General features: G+C 56.9%; 1 protein-coding gene across 2 annotated transcripts; it reads right to left on the reverse strand.

Moving 5' to 3' along the window:
• Positions 1-41: 41 nt before the first annotated feature.
• Positions 42-18,108, reverse strand: NOS3 (nitric oxide synthase 3). Of its 2 annotated transcripts, XM_032483143.1 has the most exons (26): positions 17,951-18,108; positions 16,351-16,453; positions 15,848-15,996; positions 15,474-15,636; positions 14,062-14,153; positions 13,830-13,971; positions 13,509-13,648; positions 13,221-13,395; positions 12,558-12,659; positions 11,800-11,994; positions 11,599-11,672; positions 11,268-11,412; positions 10,927-11,031; positions 8,196-8,263; positions 7,620-7,736; positions 7,344-7,518; positions 5,596-5,728; positions 5,393-5,471; positions 5,067-5,254; positions 4,307-4,479; positions 3,808-4,018; positions 3,630-3,717; positions 2,493-2,614; positions 1,534-1,682; positions 925-1,119; positions 42-780 (listed from the first exon to the last, which is right to left on the reverse strand). In XM_032483143.1, exons 1-26 carry the CDS (start codon positions 18,106-18,108, stop codon positions 619-621), a joined length of 3,603 nt encoding a protein of 1,200 aa, XP_032339034.1. In that variant the 3' UTR covers positions 42-618. The 2 variants fall into 2 exon arrangements, with proteins under 2 accessions (XP_032339034.1, XP_032339035.1); XM_032483144.1 differs by lacking the exons at positions 42-780; positions 925-1,119; positions 1,534-1,682; ... (8 more) ...; positions 7,620-7,736; positions 8,196-8,263 and adding an exon at positions 9,413-10,452.
• Between the last annotated feature and the right edge of the window lie 1,986 nt (positions 18,109-20,094).

Consider the following 20,094-nt stretch of genomic DNA (forward strand, 5'->3'; position numbering starts at 1 on the left):
ATCTGCTTCTCAGTCAAGATCAAAGGAGCGACACAACAGAATTGCCTGTAATTGGCTGGAAACCATGTTTTTAGAGGGCTGGGTCAGAGAGGAGTGTGTAGGGCAGGACTCCCAGTCGAAGAATTACTCCCTCCACCTCCCTCTCACTGCAGAAGTTAAAAGACAAAGCTTGTCATTCTGTAACTGTAATTGACAGTGCTGGGTCGCACATCTTAGTAGCTCTCATAACTTCTGGTCCAGTCTCTTATGGTGAATCTTCAGTAATAAATATTTGAATGATTTAGAGATCAGGTTTCAAGATAAGATACTCCTTCCTGAAAGAGATGAGGGGAATCTAAAATTCACCTATCAACACGAAAGGGCTGACAGTAGGCTCAGGAACACCACTGCTGGGAGGGGCCTTCCAGATTTACTCAGACCTGGGTTAGGGAAACAGGCCTAGAGAGAGATAGAGACATTCCCGGGAATAAGGCCAGTCTCTGGACAGGCGTGGGAAGGCACCTCGGGAAGGGGGCGGGGGAGGTGGCTGGTCCTGGTCCGGCAGACAGGAGAGCAGCACCGCCGTCGTGGACTGATGGCCCCTCTTTCCGGGAACTGAAGTGGAAAGCAAGCGGGCTCTCAGGAGCCAGGGGTGTCTGGTCCCGGCAGGTCGAACGCCCAGGGCACTGCGCCCCGGAGATGCCGCTCCTGCAAGGAAAAGCTCTGGGTGCGTATGCGGCTTGTCACCTCCTGGGTGCGCAGCGTGAGCCCAAAAATGTCCTCGTGATAGCGTTGCTGATCCTGCGGGCAAAGAGGGCGGAGGATCAGGACCCCGGCCGAAGCTCCGTGCGGAATGGGCCCCGCCCCCGGCATGGCCCCCTTGCCCCGGCATGGCCCCGCCCCCGGCTGGACGCCCCCCGGGCATCTGGCCCCGCCCCTCCGCACCCGCAGCACGCCGATGACGTCGCCGGCCTCGTCCAGCTCCATGTCGCCCTCCGTTGCCAAGATGCGCTGCACGGTCTGCAGGACGTTGGTTGCCATGGTGACATCGCCGCAGACAAACATGTGGCCCCGCTCGAGGCAGAGGACGCGATGCACCTCGGCAGCAAGCTCTGTCCGCAAGATGTCCTGCACATAGGTCTGAGGGGAGGCGGGATTAGGGGCAGACAGTGATGGGGCTGCCGGGGAGGGAAGGACAGGCCCCCGGGGTGCCGGGGAGGGAGTTCCCGGGTGTGGAAAGATTGCTGGAGCGCCAGGTGGGTCCTAGGTGCGCTTGGGTTGGGTTTAGAGAGGCAGAGCCAAACAAGGGGCGGGGCTTGGGTTTGGATGGGTAAGAACCGGAGGGGCCTTGGCTCGAGGGTGGGGCCGGGTGGGGCCAACTGGGGTGGGTGTCTGAGTGCCATTAGGTGGAAGCTGAGTGGTGGTGAGCGGAGGGTCAGCACTGCAGGGGGCGGGGCCGGCCTGACCCTGGACCCCTATGTTCCGATGGAGCGCACGTCAGTTCTTTTCCTGTCCCTAGCTTCGGGTTACCCCAGCGTCCTCAGAGTCCCGCACCTTAGGACTGTCGGGTTCCCGGGAGAAGGCGGTCAGGACGCGGCCAAACACCCCGCGCTGCTGGGCATCCTGCACCTCGTCACGGTAGAGATGGTCGAGCTGGGAGCATCGGCAGCCGAACACCAAGGTCATGGGGGCGGGTTGCAGCCCTGCGAGCATCACTGCGGCTTGGGAGAGCCCTCCTCCCTCGGGACATAGCCCTAGCGATACCTCCCACTGGCTGCCCTCACCCAGGTTGACAGACCAAACTTCCAGGCAGATACAACTACTCTTGGCTGTTTGGCCTCCAGGAGAGTGCAGGATGCTTTCACAGAGACCCTGCCTGACTCTGATTTACAGAGAATGTCGAAGGTCACAGGAGGTGGTGACTTTCCACTGGTGGAATGGCCAGTGGTGACACTGTGCTACAGCTGGGGCTTCTGACTCAGAATCCATGCCCTTTGTACCACTGACACTGCAGTCTGAGACTCTGTCTAGCCCCTTTCTTGCTCCAACCCCACATCCTCCCACACTGTCTTCCTTCCTCTCAGTCACAGCCCTCTTTTGATTTACCAGTCCCCTGGGCACCCTATGCCCAACCTGAATACCCTGTAGCCTCTTTGGGTCTTGGACACATGTAGGTGACCTCTGGCACAGTCCAGAGTCCACCTGGAGCATTTCTGACTTCTGAGTCCGAGCCCCACCTTCTCCAGACTTCCAGTTCCCTTTGTCCTTAATCTCACCAACACCTACTTTGTGCCCGGCACCAGGAAGCCAGACCAACAGTGCCCTGCCGTTTCCTCTAGGGCCCCTTCCCCCAATACTGTGCCCTTGGTCTGATATGCTTCTTTCCACCTTTGTAGCCCTGTTCCTTGCCCTCTTTCCTACCTGGTTCCTGCTTTCCAGCCCTGTGTCCCTTTGCCCCTAAATTGTGTAACTCCCTCCTACCTTCCAGTCATTCCCTTGGCTCCCAGCCTCACCTTTGCTCTCAATGTCATGCAGCCGCTCCTGCCAAAATCCTCGAAAGGGGGCGATGCCAGTGCCAGGGCCCACCAGGATGCAGGGCAAGCTGGGATCAGGTGGCAGCCGGAAGGAGGGAGCCCTAGCAAAGAGACTTTCTAGCAGGCCCCCTTTCCTTCACTAGCTACCTCATTCTTATCAACCTCAGCAGGGTGGAGAGGAGAGCTTCCACTGAAAATGAGTTAATGTTTGTGTCCAGCTCATAGTAAGCATGATGTGTTTAATAAAGGAACTGCTTACAGGCAGAAGCTCTCTGGACCCGTGGTTTCTGGAGGCTGGGTCAAAGGAAATATAGCTTAAACTTGAACTGAAGAATGTTTTGATGTTTAAGAGATATAGAAAGTTTGGGGAGGAGAAGGACTGAGCCTTTTGGTTCATAATGGGTTCACTGGGTGTGTTAATTTTAAGCCATAGCCCCGGTATTGGTATTTGGTTTGTGTGCACTAGATTGGCAGTTTATTTGTAATTTAGCTTCCTGGATGGGTTTGGGTCACTGGGCCTAGCTGGTGCCATCCTGGGAACTCTTCTTAGTCCCACCTGAGACTTTCAGCTCCTGGGCGCTGGATGGGGCAAGACTTCTGAACACAGCACAAGGGAAAGGTAACCTGGATCCTCCACTTGCTTTGAGTCCTCAGTGATACTATCATCGCCTAACCAGTTGTCCCTGGGCTAAGTGGGGACGGGACATGTTCCCAGGTACCCTGCCTGCCAACATCAGGCCAGCCCCAAGGATGCAGGGAGGGGCACAGTACACCTTCTAAAAGGAACAGGGCCTGCTGAGTCCAATCCCAGCCCTGTTTCTGGGAGCTGCAGTTTCAAGGCAGGACCCTAGGTCCAAATTAGTGAAAGACCCAAAGCTTAGACAGAGTTCTGAAGTGGTTTAACTGGATGCCCCGCCCTTGATATGCTAAGTGGGTCCTCCCTGCTACCAATCAGACCCCGCACCAAAATTTCCACCCCGCTCCTGTACATACCTGGAGATCCCTCCATCTGTCCCCAGCCATCCATGTGGCACTCTGTCCACCCCTGCTTGGACTGGCACTCTCTTCTCAGTGCCCCTCCCACCTCCACCCCCCCCCCCCACAGTGCTCACTTACCCTCTGATGAAGCAGGGCACAGGGTCTCCAGTCTTGAGTTGGCTCAGCCATGTGGAGCAGACCCCGTAGTGCAGGGGACCCAGCCCATCTAGGGGGGTGGGGAGGGAGAGGGCCAGTGAGGGGTCCATCCCAGGGTCACTGGGTGACCCTGGCCCTGCCCTGAACTCCCTGGCCTCACCTTGTGTCCTGTATGCCAGCACGGCGACTGTGAGGTGGATCTCTCCTGGATTGGCGCTGGGTGCTGAACTGACCGAGTAGTACCGGGGCTGGAGCAGGGGCAGCTGGGTGAGGAGCAGTGGGGCAGGCAGTGCCACAGATGGAAACTGCTCCAGCACCTCCAACAGCGTGGGGCAGCGGAACCACTTCCACTCCTCATAGCGCCGGGGGTCCTGGTCGGGGCAGAGGCAGTGGACTTGGAACCTCCTAGCCCTGCCTGTTGACCTCCCTTCTTGACCCCTCCTGAGCTGAGCCTCCTGGGGGGTTTCTCCCTCCTCAGTCCAGACCAACAAACATTTCTCGAGTACCTTCTCTGTGCCCCTTTAAGGCATGAGAATTCAGAGATGAATAGGAACTCCAGAACTGGCTGTTACAGCCCCAGTACTTGTTAGCCAGGTGGGTTCCTCTTCCCCCAGCTCATCCTGCCTCACTGGCCCCTGCTCCCCACTGAGGTGGCCAACCTGGCTGAGGGTTTCAAGCTCCTGCTGTTCGCTGGGCTCTTCGGCTAGGGTGCTGAGCAGTCGAAGAAGTTGAGGGCTGGGCGGGGAAGTGATGTCCAGAAAGAAGGTGAGAGCCTGGCGCAGCGTGCACGGGGGCAGCCGGGGATCCCGCACCCAGCAGGGAGGAGGTCCACCTGCGGGGTGGTGCAAGGGGAGGGGCTCTGAGGAAGGGGCCAAGCCTGGACTGCATTTCCTGGAGTGATGACTGCTTCTTGGGGGTCCACGTGGGCTAACCACACCTCATCGTGTTTTATCTGAGACCTGGCCCTTGAACAGTGGTGGTAAGCCTGTCTGGGCAGCCTCTGTGTGTGTGTGTGTGTGTGTGTGTGTGTGTGTGTGTGTGTGTCTGTGTTTGACGGTCCCTACTGGATTGGGTTGGTCTGGGTTCCTGCCTCTCCCCCACACAGCTTATTTTAACTCCACTTATTGGAGCGGCAGAAGGTAGACCCAATGGCAGCTCCAGAGCAGGCTAGGGTGCCTGGGGGAGCCTTTGGGAGGAGCCCAGAGGGAGGGGATGGCTGGGGTGGGGCGTGGTGGTGGGTTCTGAGAAAGGAGCTGCGCTCTGCAGACCATCCAGCAGCAAGGCCAGCCTGGCAGGATGTAGCTCAGCCAGCTGTGAGAGGAGGTGGCAGCCTCCTGCCAGGTCCTGAACCCGAGGGGACCCTGGGGCCAGAGGGATGGGGGCAGCTCTCACGGTCATGCCCCAGACCACGCCCCTCACCAGGGCTGCCCTTCTCCAGCTGCTCCACTGCCACAGGCTCGGTGGGCGGCGGCGGGTCCTCCACACGGCTCAGCAGCGCCTCCACGAGGCCCGGCCGGTTGGGCGGGCAGATGCCTATGTGGTCTCCTGGCTGGTACTGGAGCCCCTCCTGGCCTCCAGTGTCCAGGCGCACCAGGATGGTGGCCCGGCTGGGAATGGGGAGAAGAGGAAGTTACAGGAGGGCTGAGGGGATGAAGGGGAGGGAAGGCAGGATGCGGGAGGAGGGCCCCGGGGTCTGGGGAAGGAGGGGCAGGGACAGGTGTGTGTTGGGGAGTGGTCCTCCTCACGTGGACTTGCTGCTTTGCAGGTTTTCCACTGAGCGGACTGTAGCTTGGAACATCTTCCGCCTGTGCACGTGGATCAGGCCTGAGGGGTGGGGGGCCAACGAGACTGAGCCTGAGCTGGGGACCTGGGCCTGGCCCCCGAGTGAGTCTGGGGACCCCAGAGAGCCCAAAGGGCCAACAGAGTCAGGGTGAATTCACGGTCGCACCTGGCAGCAGCTGGAGGCTCTCGGCCTGGACACTCAGTCGGTACCTCTGGCGTTTCCAACTCCGTCTGGGGCTGAATATGTCCTGGGCAGCGGCCTTGGCATCTTTTCCAACGCAGAACGTCTCACAGGAGGCCTGGGGGCGGTAAGGAGATGAGGGCTGAGGACCTCTGGCCACCAGGGAGGGCTCAGAGGGGCTGGTGGGCCACCAAGCTGGGCGGGTGGCGTTCCCAGTCGTCCCCTTCCATTCCTGGGGCTGCTGGAGCGGAGGCACCATCTGAGGCTGGCACTTGTAGGATGGGCAGCCCCAGGGGCCGGAGGGAGAGTGGGCCTGAGACGGAGGCTGAGGCTGCCAGCACCTGGTTCTTCAGCCCATTTCGTACCTTGGCCACTGGGCTAGCTCTTACTTTGCATATATCTGTATCAACATCCACTCGCTTGTTAATCTGGTGAGTGTTAATCCCATGTCCCAGGGAGCACAGTGCTTGGCACACAGTAGGGCTCCATGAATACGTCCACGTGTTCAGAGCTGTGTTCACATTCTACTCCTGTACTTGCAGCTTACCTGCCTCCGTATCCCCGTCTTTATACCTCTTCAGGGTCTGGTGAAGGCTAAATGAGATACTTTATGGGAAGCCCTTAAGTGCTCCTGGAGTGGGACACAGAATTCCGGCAGCCATGCGAGGGGGTCTCTGGCTGGTCTCTCATGCCCTGCACTGCACATAAGGAGCTGGAGGGAGCTTCTGGGGCAAGACCCCTGGTAGGGTGGATCTCCTATTTGTCTCTGCTCAGGCGCAATTCTGGCAAACTGCTTGGCCAGTCCCCAGCTTGAAATCTAGGGCTCACCCATGATTGGTTGCTCCCTCTCCTCCTGCCCGGTATCACCAGTCCTGTTAATCTTTCTTTTGTGTGTGTAAAGTCTTATATCTCTTCCTTCCTTCCTTGGCCCCCTCCCTTCCTTCCTACCCCTACTGCTACCACCCTGGTTAGCTCAGGGCCTTCCTGCTTCTAGTTGGTTGCTCCTCCGGTTAACCCCGAGCCTCTGAAGTGGTGTCCCCAGTTCACGCTGTTCTTTTCCCTTCTCTTGTCCCACTCCCAGCTTCCTGTCGCTTCCCTTTGTCTGGATTCTTTAGTCTTGTTTTCCATTCCCGCTTCTCCTCCCCAACAAACCCTCCATCTGTCTGGCCGGCTCTCCCCAGCACACCTCCTAGGATGCCTCCTCCTCAGATGCCTTCCTCCTTGCCATCACTCTTGAACTCAAGCCTCGGAACCCTGGTGAGGCCAGCGCTGCCCTGGAGTGGTGGCTGGACTGGGAGTAGGAGCCCTGTTCAATTCCAGGCATAATCCCCAGACCAGGAAGAGCTCCTCTGGAGGAAGCCCAGGCTTAGAAAGTCACAGCCCTGGACCGGGGCCTCCTTGTACTCCCCTAGGCCAGGACCCCCTCCAGTCAAGACACCACCCCAAACCTGTCTGGCCTCTGCAGTTTCTGCGTCGGCCTCAGCATCAGCCCTTGCCTTGGTCTAACTCTCTCCTGATCCCTTCTCCACTCAGCCAGAAGGGCTGACTGTGCAGTGGCAAAATGGAGGTGGATTTTAGAGGAATAGAAGGGGCCAGAGAACCACGTGAATCAGGGCACTGGTGAGGTCCTCTGTATTGCAGGTCTCTGGGGCAGATGCCCAGGTTGGCATGAGTCAGCATTGGGGTTGGAGGAGGGTGGGAGTGAGATGTCGCGACAGGCTCGGGGAGCTCACCTGGAAGGCAGCCTGGGCCCAGCCGCGGAAGGCCTCCTCCTGGCCACACAGCTCGTCGCCCTGGCCCAGCTGCAGGAGCCGCTCCCCACCCAGCTCTTCCAGCCGTGTGTCCACCGCACGAGCAAAGGCGCAGAAGTGGGGGTACGCCCGGGAGCCCAGCCCGAACACACAGAACCTGGGGTGCAGGGAGCCATCACTGGAATCCCCCTTGTCCTGCCTGTGTGCCCAGACAGCTTGTCCCTCTCAGTATGCCTCCCCTCGCTGTGGCCCCCAGACCTGAGGGTCCCCAGTGCCCCTGCACTGTCTGTGTTGCTGGACTCCTTTCTTTTCCGCCGCCAGGAGGACACCAGTGGGTCTGAGCAGGAGACACTGTTGAAGCGGATTTTGTAACTCCTGCAAGAGAGGAGAAAGACAAGGGTGTCACAGGGATCTGGAGACAAGGTGCAGGCCCAGACACAGCCAGGGGACGGCTTCAGGGTCTGCACTGGGCAGGATGGACGGGACCCTGCCTTTAGGCCTGGCCTATCTCTCTGGAGCAGGCTTGGGATTGGGGCTGAGGGCTGGTGTCCCAGGGTCTCTGAGCCTCCAGGCCCTGCTTCCCTTCCTCTCTCTGAAGGAGACCTCAGGACTGGTCGGCCCTGACAGAAGTGGGGACTGAGGGTGGGCAGGTCAAGAGGATGAGGCATCCTAAGGCTGTCCTGGGGGCCCAGGCGTCTGCTCTTCTGTCCTCCCGCTTTTTGGGAAAATGACTTGCATCCCAGAGGGAGAGGTCTTTAGACCTCCTTTCCTTTTGTGTCTCCAAATGCCTCACCGCCCTGATGCCCTCCCCCCAGAACTCCTGTCCCCACTCACTTGTGTTGTTCCGGCCGAGGGGAGCTGTTGTAGGGGCCTGACATCTCCATCAGGGCTGCTGCAAAGCTCTGGCGAGGGGAGGGGAGTGTTGGCGGCGTAATTAGTTTATTTCAAACTGTATAGGAGTTTGTCCTGCACCAGGCTGGTCCTTATTATTATTATTTGTACCTTTTTGTCTTTTGAAAATTTCAAAAAAAAAGGTATTGACTTTCTGAAAATGTTACAGAAGTGGGTAAAGTAATGAAAGAGAAACTCTGTCCTTCCCCAGTTTGATCCCCTAAGGCATGTGTACCATGGACAGCTGTTTAACTTCATAGCCTTTATTTCATTGTACTTACATACATATCTATATTTATAGTTTATTTTTAAAAAATAAAAGCGGGACCATATTATACTTCCCTGCTGTTCATCAATAACCTATCTTGGGTGTTCTTCAAGGTCATCACACCAGGACTGACCTCATTCTTTTGAGTGACTACATAGGATGCCCTCATTTGTAGGAACCATCATGTATAAGACTTCCCTCTGACAGGACGCCTGGATGATCCACACGCAACGCGCAAACACTCACACACGCGGTTCCTCATTTGCGTATTTCAGTAGGGTAGTCCTTAGAAAGGGAATCGCTGAGTCAGAGGACATAAAAGCTCGATGGGGTCATCAAATCGTCCTCCAGCATCAGGGTAGAGGGTGCTCTTTCCTCACTCCTGTCAACACTGGGTGTGACCAGTCCTTAGCATCTCAGCCAGTTTGATAGGTGGAAAACAGCTCAGTCTCCCTCCATTGCCCTGGTCGCTAGTAACACTGACATCTTCTAGAAGGCTGAGCCACATCACATGCTGCCACAGAAACAGCTCAGCACTACATGCTACAAAAACCTTTCCACAGGAAACATCTAAACATGGCAAGGCCATAAAATCCCAGTGGTAACTGTAGATGCATTTAGGTGGCAGGTCTACAGGCTTACCATAAGTAGCGTGTACCCTAATTTTACTTTTTGAACATTTTGTTGGTGTCTAATGTTCATACAGAAAAGCAATAAATTGCTTTTATAAACATGTTATAAATGCACAGCTTTATAGATCTTCACAAACTGAACCTACCTGTTTAATCAGCATTCCATCAAGAAGCATTGTCAGCATCCTAGAAGTCACTTTCGTGGCCCCTCCCCTCCCCCTCCAGTCACTCCCACTCCCACCCTGGGGTGACCACCCACTTCCCTGATTAAAACACCACGGGTTAGTTTTGTCTGTTTCTGAACTTGATCCAAAATGCTTCCTATGGTCTGATTCTTTTGTGTCTGGCTTCTTTCCCTCTACGTGATATTGGAGATTCATCTGTCTTGTTGTGTGTGGTTGTAATTTGTTCACCCTCATCGCTGCATCGCATTTGAATAGACCATGATGTGTTATCCAGTCTACAGTTGAGAGTCATTTGAATCTTTTCCAGTGTGGGGGTATATCATGAACAATGCTGCTATAAATATTTTTGTTTGTGTTGTTAGTGAATATATGCCATTTTCTGTGGGGCAAATTCCTAGGTTTGCTCCATTAAAAAAAAATGAGGTGAAATTTATGTACATTGAAATGCACAGAACATAAAGGTGCAGTTCAATCTGTTTGGCTGTTTGGCAGTCTCATTAGAAAAAAATTAAACATACATCTACCCACTGACCCAGCAATCCCACTCCTAGGTATTTATCTAAGAGAAATGAAAACATAAGGCCACAAAAGCCTTGTGCAAGAATGTTCATAACAGCTTTATTCACAATAGCCAAGCGCTGGAAACGGCCCAGGTGTCCGTCAGCAGGGGAGTGGAGAAATAAACTATGTTCATGCTATGGGTGCGGTTCGTGGACAGAAATGAACCACTGAATCATTCAACAGCGAGATGAACCTCCAAGGCAGGCTGAGTGAAAGAGGCCAGAATACCATGTGGTCCCCAATCTATGACGTTCTAGGGCGGGTGATAGATGCCAGAACGGTGGTTGCCTTGGGTGGGGAGATTGGGACGCAGACCGACGGGAAACTGACAAGGGGACTTTTCAAGTGATGGAAATGTTCTCTATCTTGATAGGGTTGTGGGTCACATGGGTGTAAATATTCCTTTTATACTAAAAAAAGTTAGTGACTATTTTTCTTTGAAAGGCAGATCAGAATGAGGACGGAAATGGGTGGCAAGGCAGGGGAGAAGGCTTCCATCTGCACTCTGCTCTGGGGACTGAGGAGGTGCTTAGTGCTAAGAAGGCATCTATCACCTAGAAGCAGAAACAGAGAAGGGCCCCAGAAATGCAGCTGGGGACAGCCTAAGACAGAAGTGGGAAAGATAATAGTTAACAATGACGTATTCAGAGGTGAGACTCTAGTTTGTTTCTTTAAAGATTTGCTCAGAAAGTGAAGTTACCTAGTCTCTGTTGGCACCTGAGTGCTTTTTTTTTTTTTTTTTGTTAAGAAGACAGAGCTTAGATCTCACTTGAAGTGCAGTCTTTCCCATTTGTCAAAGCCTGAGCTCATTCTCACTTCACTTCCAGGAATGAAGTGCCTTCTGCGTATTAAACACTTGCTCTGATGATGGAAATGACTGGGGATACGGTTAAGAAGGTGTGTGTGTGTGTGTGTGTGTGTGTGTGTGTGTGTGTGTGTGTGTAGGAGCCACAAGGATGGGCCTCAAGTATGGCTTTAAGTTTTGAGTCTCCCCTCATTTCCAGTAGCCCCTTTCCCGGCAGCCTCACCTCTCCATTCTCGGGCGGATCGCCATTCCCAAATGTGCTGGTCACCACCAACACCAGAGTCTCATGCTCCAGGGACACCACATCATACTCATCCATGCACAGGACCTGTGGGCAAGGAGAAGACGGATGTCTTAGGAATTTGGGCCCCGGTCCTTCTCACTCTGACCCTCCCTGGCAGGGCAAGATTCTGACCCTGACTTGATCCTTGAATCCCTGAGGATCCTGGGGTTCCTTGTGGGCCCTGATTTGTGACCCTCTCCTGACCTCCAGGGTGTGTCTGAAGATGGGGAGACACCCCCTCCCCTGGCTTTCCAGACCCTGCCCTCTGATCTCAGTCCTACCCGGGGGTCGAAAGCCTTCCGGAAAAGCCTCCCCAGCTGCTGCGCGTAGCTCTGGGCCCGGCCAGTCTCGGAGGCATACAGAATTGTTGCCTTCACTCGCTTCGCCATCACGGTGCCCATGAGTGAGGCAGAGATCTTCACTGCGCTGTGGGTGAGGGCGGGGTGAGGGAATCCCAGGCGTACAGGGCCAGGACCATTCCAGGCGCCGGGCCCAAGCATGGTCTTGGTGGGTGTGGGTTGGTGTGGAAGTGTGGAGGGGTGGTGTGCCCAGACCACTGCTGGGGAGGTCCCCCTGGGTATGGGGGAAGGGCAGGACTCCTAGAGCACCTACTTGGCCACTTCCTTAAAGGTCTTCTTTCTGGTGATGCCGACGCCCTTGGTCGCACTCCCCTTCCAGGGGTCTGGCTGCAAGGAAGTGATGGGGGGGGCGGGAGTGGAGGGAGAGGTGAGGAAAGAAAACCGAAGGTGGGAGGCCCCTGGGTGCTGCTCAGTTAGAGCTGACATAGTAGGCGAGAGCCACTGGGGTGGGCACCTGGTAGCGGAAGGCAGGGGACAGGACATAGTTGACCATCTCCTGATGGAAGACAGGTGTGAGGCTGCCCGAGATAGGGGGCACGATCCAGGCCCAGTCGGCAGGGCAGCCTCCCCTCGCCTTCTGCTCATTCTCCAGGTGCTTCATGAAGGAGGCCGTGGCTGCGTGGTGATCCACGATGGTCACTTTGGCCAGCTAGGGTGAGGGAGGGAAGGAGGGATGGGCTTAGACTCGGCCCACAGACCCCACCCTTCTGTCACCCCCAAATCTGATGTATACCATCTTCCCCCAAACCACCATATTGCCCCTAACTGCAGCATCCATGGTCTTGCTCCAAGTTCAGCAGGCCAAATCTGCTCCAATCTCCACCTTCTGTATTCCCTCCATAGCAAAATAGCCACAACCCTTGAGACCTTATAGAAATACTCAGCAAACACTGGTTTCCTCAAATTACAACACTCAGCTTGCCTTTGATCCTGGAATTAGAGTTCCCAGAATCCAGTGGGTCCCACAAAATGCAATACTTAGTATGCCCTGGGGACCAGAATGACTGAGTATGAGCTGGTGGGCGGGGCCCCCATACTGCAGGGCCCAGGATATCATGTGCCACGTGCCCAGAACTGCAGGCCTGGTGTGTCCCATGGCACTCAGGCTCTGGAACTCCTTCCAGCTGTCTGTGACCCCTGCCCCAGTTTCTAAGCGCCTCCCTCTCTTCTAGCCCCGGTCCCTCACACTCTGGCCAGTCAGAGCCTGTGCACCTGATAACTGTGCAGCACAGCCAAGTTGATTTCCACTGCAGCCTTGTCTTTCCAGAGGGACGAGGTGGTCCGGGTATCCAGGTCCATGCAGACGGCCACATCCTGGGAGCAGGAGTGCATGGCATTGTTAGGGATGGGGCAGTGGAGGGTGACAGAGAGCATCTCTCTCTCTGACTCGTGAGTGCAAGGAGTCAGGGTGGGTGTGCGGCTGTCAGGAGGCCTGACCGCTTCGTTTGGAGTTGATTCAGGTTCTAGCTGGCAAAGGCACCACAGAGCAGAGAGGGGCCCTGGGCCAGCCACTCCTCAGCCCTAGCCTTCATTTCTCATCTCTAAATGGGCTTTAACACTTTTCAAGTCAAGACCCACTTTGAGAGTCTGATGAAAGCTATAGAGCTAGAGAAACTATCCACAGAAAAATAACTATATATTCATGCTTTGGGATGTGCCCCCCTTTACCCCAAACTTGGTGGTTCCAGAACCCTCCTCTGCCCTTCTAGCTTAGGAGGCAGACTGGACCTGACCTTGCTCAGATTCTCCCCGTTGCTGACATCCTGTATACTTGTTTGTGAGTCAAAACCTCCGGCCCTGGATGGGGTGGGGCACACAGTTCCTAGTGTGTCCCTCCACTGGCCCCCGCCCCTGCCACCTGCGCCCAGTCCTCACCTCCAGGATGTTGTAGCGGTGAGGATCGCACAGATTCCGAGTGCCGATCTCAGTGCTCATGTACCAGCCGCTGAAGGGGGCCGCAGGGAACTCCAGGCCCCCAATTTCCAGCAGCATGTTGGACACTGCCGGGAGGGCGTACCAGCGCAGGCCCAGGGTTGCAAACCACTCCAGCCTGGGGGCATCAGGGCGTGGGATCAGTCCCTGTGGAGCCTTGCCTGCCTGCCCACCCGCTGGGCAGCCCCTCTTTTCCCCTCTTCCACCTGACCCAGTCCCTCTTGTGCTCACGTTGGGTGCTCCAGGGGCACCTCAAGGACCAGCTCGGGGGGCAGAGCAAAGAGTTCTGGAGGCTCATCTGGGGCCTGGAGCAGCAGGGGCAGCACATCAAAGCGACCGTTTCCTGGGGTCCAGCCATGCTGGATACAGAGCTGCAGGGAGTGAGGTCGGAGATGGGTCTGGGGGGCCCAACCCCCTTCTTTGGCATCTCACATCCTTCATCTCAGTGAGGTCCCCTCTCCCTGCTGCACTGACCACTCTTTGACTGGACCCCCTTGCCTCCTTCTCAAGCCCTCAGGGGCTGGCCTCCCCCTTCTCCGCCTCTGTGTCCACCTCAGTGATCTCCACGTTGGCTGGATCGCCCCGCACGGAGCCATCCTGCTGCCTGTAGCCTGCGTAGCGCACCAGCTGGCTGTTCCAGATTCGGAAGTCTCCACGGCCCGGAGTGCGCTGGGGGAATACTGTGATGGCCGAGCTGACATGGGGACGAGAGCTGGTCAGAGCCCAATGTCACTGGGTGTGCCTGGGGGAGGGGTGGGGTCTCGAGAGCATGCGGGGCACTCACCGAAGGTTGCCCCGGTTAGTGGCATACTTGATGTGGTTGCAGATGTAAGTGAACATCTCCTGTGCAGAGCCGCAATCCCGGGCATCAAACACCTGAGCCATCCGAGGCAGGGAGACAGGAGGGAGATGGGGGTCTTGAGGATCAGCCCCAGGAGAAGGGAAGGAGGCAGGGGAGGGAGTAGTGACCTTGTCCGAAGCTTTCAAAGGCTGGGGGAGTCACAAGCTGTCAGGCATGGTTCTTTCTCCTCTGGGGGGCCTCCCTGACCATTTGCACCCACACTTACCCCTTCCTGCCCTTCACCCAGTAAGCCTGGCATAGCATGGTCTTCTCCTTGTCTCCTTGCTGGGGCAAGTGTCTCCCCATCCCTACAGAAGCTGACTTGGTGCCTGGTACTGAGGAGGGACCAAGTCATTGCCAAATTGATGACCGGGAGGCCACCTAGGGGTGTGGGTGGTAAGTTCCCCTTCACCCATGGTGCTCAAGCAAAGGCAGGTGACTCTCGCCAGTTTTCTGACTCTCCTTGAGCACAGTGATGATGGGAGGAGGGTGGCTGCAGTAGGTGCCTCCGGGGACTCTGCACTTCCTGACTTTCTGATGCTAAGCAAGTCTTCTTGACAGTTGGGTGGAGGCCCCAGCAAGAGGCTGGGAGGTCCCTTTCCTGCTTCAGGTAGGAGACTTGTGTTAGTGACAGGGGCAGAGGTGGCAACGGTTGGCCTGAGGGCATGTGCGGGATCAAATATAGAATCTCTGATGGGTTCAAAGCTGAGCTAGAGCTTTGCACAGTTTAAGGGATTATGCAAGTGTCAGACAGGATTGTTCTGATTTGATTCGAGACTCCTTTGGGATTTACTGAGCATGTGGCTTTATTCAGATTCTCTGGTGTCCAGTTATAGCTAGGGATGCCAAGGTCATGCATTCAGTTCCCCTGCGGGTCAGCTTGCTTCTCTGAGTGCCTGGCCACAGGCTGTTCCAGTAACTCCGGGTGCGCTGTGGGTCATGTGTGAAGGAGGGTGTGGGGACCAATCACCAGAGACTGGGAGGTGTGTCTGGGATGAGGAGGCTGTGCTGGGCAAGTGAGGCCCACGAAGAAGAAGCAGTCAGAGGCCTTTGTTCTGACAGTACCCCCAGGGATCACTGCTCATCTGTCCTCAACTACTCAGTGTGTCCATCCGTCCATCCAACCATCCATCCAAGTGTTTCTCCCCCGACCCAGGCACTGCTATGGGGCTTAACAACCAGGTGTTAGCTCCTGGGCTGAGGGCTCCCCTGGGAGGTACCAGTCTCTCAGGGAACAGGCAGGAATGTCCCCACTGCTTGGGGCCCCCCAGGGAAGACTCAGGATTTGTTGCACCTCTCTTTTCCTCTTCTATGTCCCCCAGCCCCCAACCTGGGTGCTTGCTGGCCAGTCACACCTGCAGCTTCCCCCACTGGATCCGGCCCACACAGCGGGGAGCGTTGCGCCAGGCCTGCTTGGCCCCGAACACCAGCTCGCTCTCCCGAAGCTGGTAGGTCCCCGTGGCTGCCACCTCAGCTTCCACCTCCTGAAGCCGCTGCTCGTGAGCCTGGGAACCACTCCTGGGGAGGAGAGGGAGCAGAAAGAAGTCGTGGGGGGCGGGCTCAGGCCTGTGTGAGTGTTGCGGAAAGGGTGGTGAGCTCAGGCCCTGCTCGAGAGTCAGGATGGGGGAATAATGAGAGTGGTCCTGGGAGAAGGGACGCCATTTCTAGGTCTCAGCAGGACCCAGTCAGAGGACAAGGGTGGGCTGTGGGTCTCCAAGGAGGCTCTCACCTCTTGATGGAGCTGTAGTACTGGTTGATGAAATCCCGGGCCTGGCTCAGCAGCTGCTCAGCGGGTGGAGGGCCCTGGGAGGGCCGGCCTGGCAGTTTCCGTGGAAATACGAGGGAGCCCAGGCAGCGTCGGGGGGTACAGGGCCCGTCCTGGGTCAGAGTAGGGGGCAGCCGAGAGAGCAGGGAGCACAAAAGTCAGGACCAGATCAGGGGGAAGGGGCTGGGGCTGGGGCCTGGAGGCCAGAGCCTGGGGCCGAGGGAGGGAGGGAGGGTGCCGGGAGGAGTCAGCGGAGAGCCTGGGCTAAGACTGGAAATAAGGCGGAATTGGGCAGGACTCAGGGCAATGGCTGGAGGCTGAGAGTGATAGAAGTCCCCTGAGCATCCCTTTGCCCCTCTGGTTCTTCCCAGTCTCCTCCACTTTTGGAGAGGAGGGGCCAGTGCTGGAGGGGATGGGCCTCAACCATCTTGACCCCCAACTTGGGAGGGGGGTGCTCTGGGCCATACCTGCTGTGACTGAGCACTCAGAGTGTCGTAGGCGATGCTTCCCACCTCCCAGTTCTTCACACGAGGGAACTTGGGCGCCTCTGGAGGCCGGGTAAGCGGGGGGCTGTTGGGAGCCAGGGCAGGGTCATGGGAGAGAAGTGTGGCTTTTGGATGTACAGCACTAGTAATCTAGTGATTTACTGCTTGCCTGCCTTCTCTCTCATCAGTTGTCACAACTGCCTTAGGAAGTAGGCAATAGCGTACTCCCATTTACAGATGAGAGATCTGAGGCTCAGAGAAGTTAAGGATCTTGCCAGGGCCCACATGGGCAGAGCTGCCCCTTCTACACCCAGGCCTGCCTCACTCCTGCCTTGTTCAGCCTCTTGATGCTCAGCCAGACCCTGGGCTGCCGGGGCTGTGGTGCTGGGATCCTGAGCCCCTGGCCCCAGGCTGAGTCCTCATCTCCACTGCTCCTTTGGGCCTGGGGTGTCCAGCCCCCTGAAGTTGAGATGACCCTGCCTTGAAGGGAGGGAGCCTCCTTCGCAGTGGAGGAAGCCCCAGCAGGGATTCCTCAGTCCAGATTTCCCAGATTTCCCTCCGGCTCACACCCCTCCTGACAGTGGCCATCGTGTGAAGGGAAGCCTTGGAGGCCTTATCACTTCCTCCCAGAGCTGCCAGCCTAGCTTCAGAGAGGAAGGGAGGGACTCAGGCCTCGGGTACGCCTGTGCGGCCGGGCCCCTGGCCCCTTAGCCCTTCCCCACACAGCTGCCCGCAGCCCCAGCCACCCTGCCTGGCCTGGCACTCAACCTGGCCTCTGCCTGTGTCCTTCTCTCCAGGGACCTTTGCCCCACAGGGGCCCCTTCTGGGGACTGGGGCTGCAGGGCCAGTTTTGGGGTTGATGGCTAGAGGGCAGAAGGGCCTGGAGCAGAAGAAAAGAGCCTAGCTGGGGGTGGCGGGGGTAGGGTATGGCTCAGTCATAGAGTGCGTGCTTAGTATGCAGCATGAGGTCCTGGGTTCAATCCCCAGGACCTTCCTTGAAATCTAAATAAATGAACCTAATTACCTCCCCTGCTAAAAAAAAAAGTTAGGGAAAAAAAAAACCCTTAAAAAAAAAAAAAAGAGCCTAGCTGCTCTGTTTTCTTAGAACCTCCCTGAGGACCCCGTTTCCTGGCCCAACTCTCTCCCCCATCCTCTCACTCCCTTGTACCTATGTCTCCCCAGCTCCTTTCTTCTTCTTCTGTTATCATGGCTGTTTGTTGAAGTCTTGCCGTGAACTAGAAACTTACAACAACCCCACGGGGTGAGTACTGCTATATCCCTATTTTAATATAAATGGAGGCTCAGAGAGGTTAATTAATTTGCTCGAAGTCCAACAGCTCTTGGCGGCAGAGAAGAAATCAAACCGTGGCCACTCGCACCTGGTAAGCTGGCACACTCACCCCCGGCTTTCACCTGTTGCCCGCTGGCCCTGTCCTGGTCTCCTGTCTGAGCTTCCCTGGCCGGCTTGTTCTGTCCACACTGACAGCCTTTTGCGCTGGCAGCTCCAGCCCTTCTGAGCCCTGGCCTTCAGGCCTTGCCACCCATACTCTTGCCATCTGTTCCTAGCCTCCGTGGCCCTCACCTGTGGTCTGGCGCCGGTGGGGGTGCAGGTGCTGGTGCCCGGCTGGGCTCAGGTGCTGGGGCGGCCGGGCCCTGCTTGCCACACAGCCCGAGGCCCAGCCCCAGCCCCAGGCCGCAGGGCGGCCCGGGCTCCTGGCCCACGCTCTTCAGGTTGCCCATGTTGGCTTCGGCCTGGCGTCTTGGGCCTCGCGTCTGCTGTGCGGCTCCCAGCCGAGCCTCAGCCTTTTCCTTAGGAAGGGGAGGGGGCAGTGGGAGGGGGCTCTCCGCTGCTGGCCCTCGCCCCGCCCCTGTCCCACACACAATGGGACAGGAACAAGGCCGGCTGGGAGGCCCTAAACTCTCGGCTCCCCGCCCGCAGGCCCAGAGGGTGGGGGGGGGGGAGGCCGGACGCCTGGGTTCCGTTCTGAGAACGAGGGATGACAAGTGGGAACCCAGGTGTCTGGCAGAGCCCTGGGGCCCAGGAAAATGGTGGGGTGGAACAGCCCGAGCAGCAGAAAGAGCCCTCTGTGGTGCCGACCAGCGGAGAGGCCTTCCACCTCACCCTTGCTGGCCTTGCCCTGAGGGGTCAGGCAGCAGGTGAGCCCTCTGTCAGTTGCAGGCAATGATTCCCAGACTCTTAGTGACACCAGGGAACTCTAGGGTCACCCTCGTACTCTCCTTCACCACCCTCCCTACATCTAGGTGCTCCTGGACCTTTGAGCCCTTTCGGATTCTTGAGGATACAGGCCCAGCAAGAATGCAGTGACCCTTTGTCCTTGGGTCTGGCATTAGGGTATCCCTTTCCCCCCCAGCTCCAATTTCCTGGAACCCCCACCCCCTGTGACTCAAGTGGGGGACACAAAAGAGCAGGAAGCTGCCATCCAGGGCCTCCACCCCAACCCTGTCATCCAGTGACGCATGCTTCCCTGGGGGTGGTAGGTCAGAGATAAACCCAGCAGCCAGGGCTGAGGCAGACACTGCCCACTGGGGAGATCTTGGAGCCCTAGCAAGAGGGTGGGGAGAGGGGAACTACAATTTCCAGCATGCAGGTGGTGCCCACTGACACTCTCCAGGCACCTTGAGCAGTAGTGCATGCTGGGGTTTGTAGTTCTAAGACATGGAGGGGCTGGAGAAAGGCCATGAGCTGGGGCATTTGGATCTACAGGGGTCGAAGCCCTGTGGATTTGAGACCACAGAGGCTAAGAGAATCTGCAAGAAAGAAACAAAAGTTGAGAGACTGGGATAGGCAGAGACCAGGAGAGGCAGACAGGCAGACAAATAAACATGTAGATTTGTGTTGGCTGGACTCCTCTGAAACACAGTGGAGGATGTGATTGGTGTGGACCTGGGTGTGGGTGTCGGGGGGCAGCAGGCAGACCAGCTGGAAGGAATGGGCTGTGCTCTGAGCTCTGGGATCACACCAAGAAGGTAGGGTCTGCCAGTCTGGAGGGAGGAGGGTGAGTGGTCCTTGTAAACATGGACAAGCCTGAGTTCTTGGGTGCCTGGAAAGCTTTGCTGGCCCTCCTGCAGGCAAGGGGCAGGTGAGAGGCAGAAGGTCCAAGCCTGTGCTCACTCCTGGCCTGTCCCCCAGCCTGCCTCTGCCCTGGAGCCTGAGGCCCCACCCGACTCACCTCCCTTTCCAGTGAGGCTGGAGTTGGGATCCAGGCCCCTACCTCTCAGACACATTTCCCCACTGTGCCTGAAGCAGGCCGACCCCATTTCTGGCTCCCATTCGGTCACCACTGACTGCACATCACTCCTTTTTTCCAGATTCCAATTAAGAGAGCTGTGGCTGGCTTCCTCAGGGACAAGGAGCGTAACAGGCTGAACTCTTCATGACCTCTCACCGATAGCACTGACCCTAGCCCTTCCATGTGGTCTCCTAACCTTGGGGTCTCCCCTCCCATCTGTGCTCCACACTGCTGCCAGACTCATCTCGAAATCAGGGCTTCCCTCATGCTTTGGCTCTCCCTGAAACCTTCAACCCAAGGTCAGAGCCACTCCAACACACTGGCCTGGCCCTCAGTTTCCCAAATGTGCGGCTCACACCCTCTGTTCTACACAAACAGGCTTCCTCACAGATATCCAACCAGTCCTGTGTCTTCCTGCCCCTGGGCTCTTGCTAATGCTGCCCCGTCCACCTCTCCCTTTGCCTTCTGACTAAAG

The sequence above is a fragment of the Camelus ferus genome, chromosome 7 (assembly GCF_009834535.1).
Source record: "Camelus ferus isolate YT-003-E chromosome 7, BCGSAC_Cfer_1.0, whole genome shotgun sequence".
Lineage (NCBI taxonomy): Eukaryota > Metazoa > Chordata > Mammalia > Artiodactyla > Camelidae > Camelus > Camelus ferus.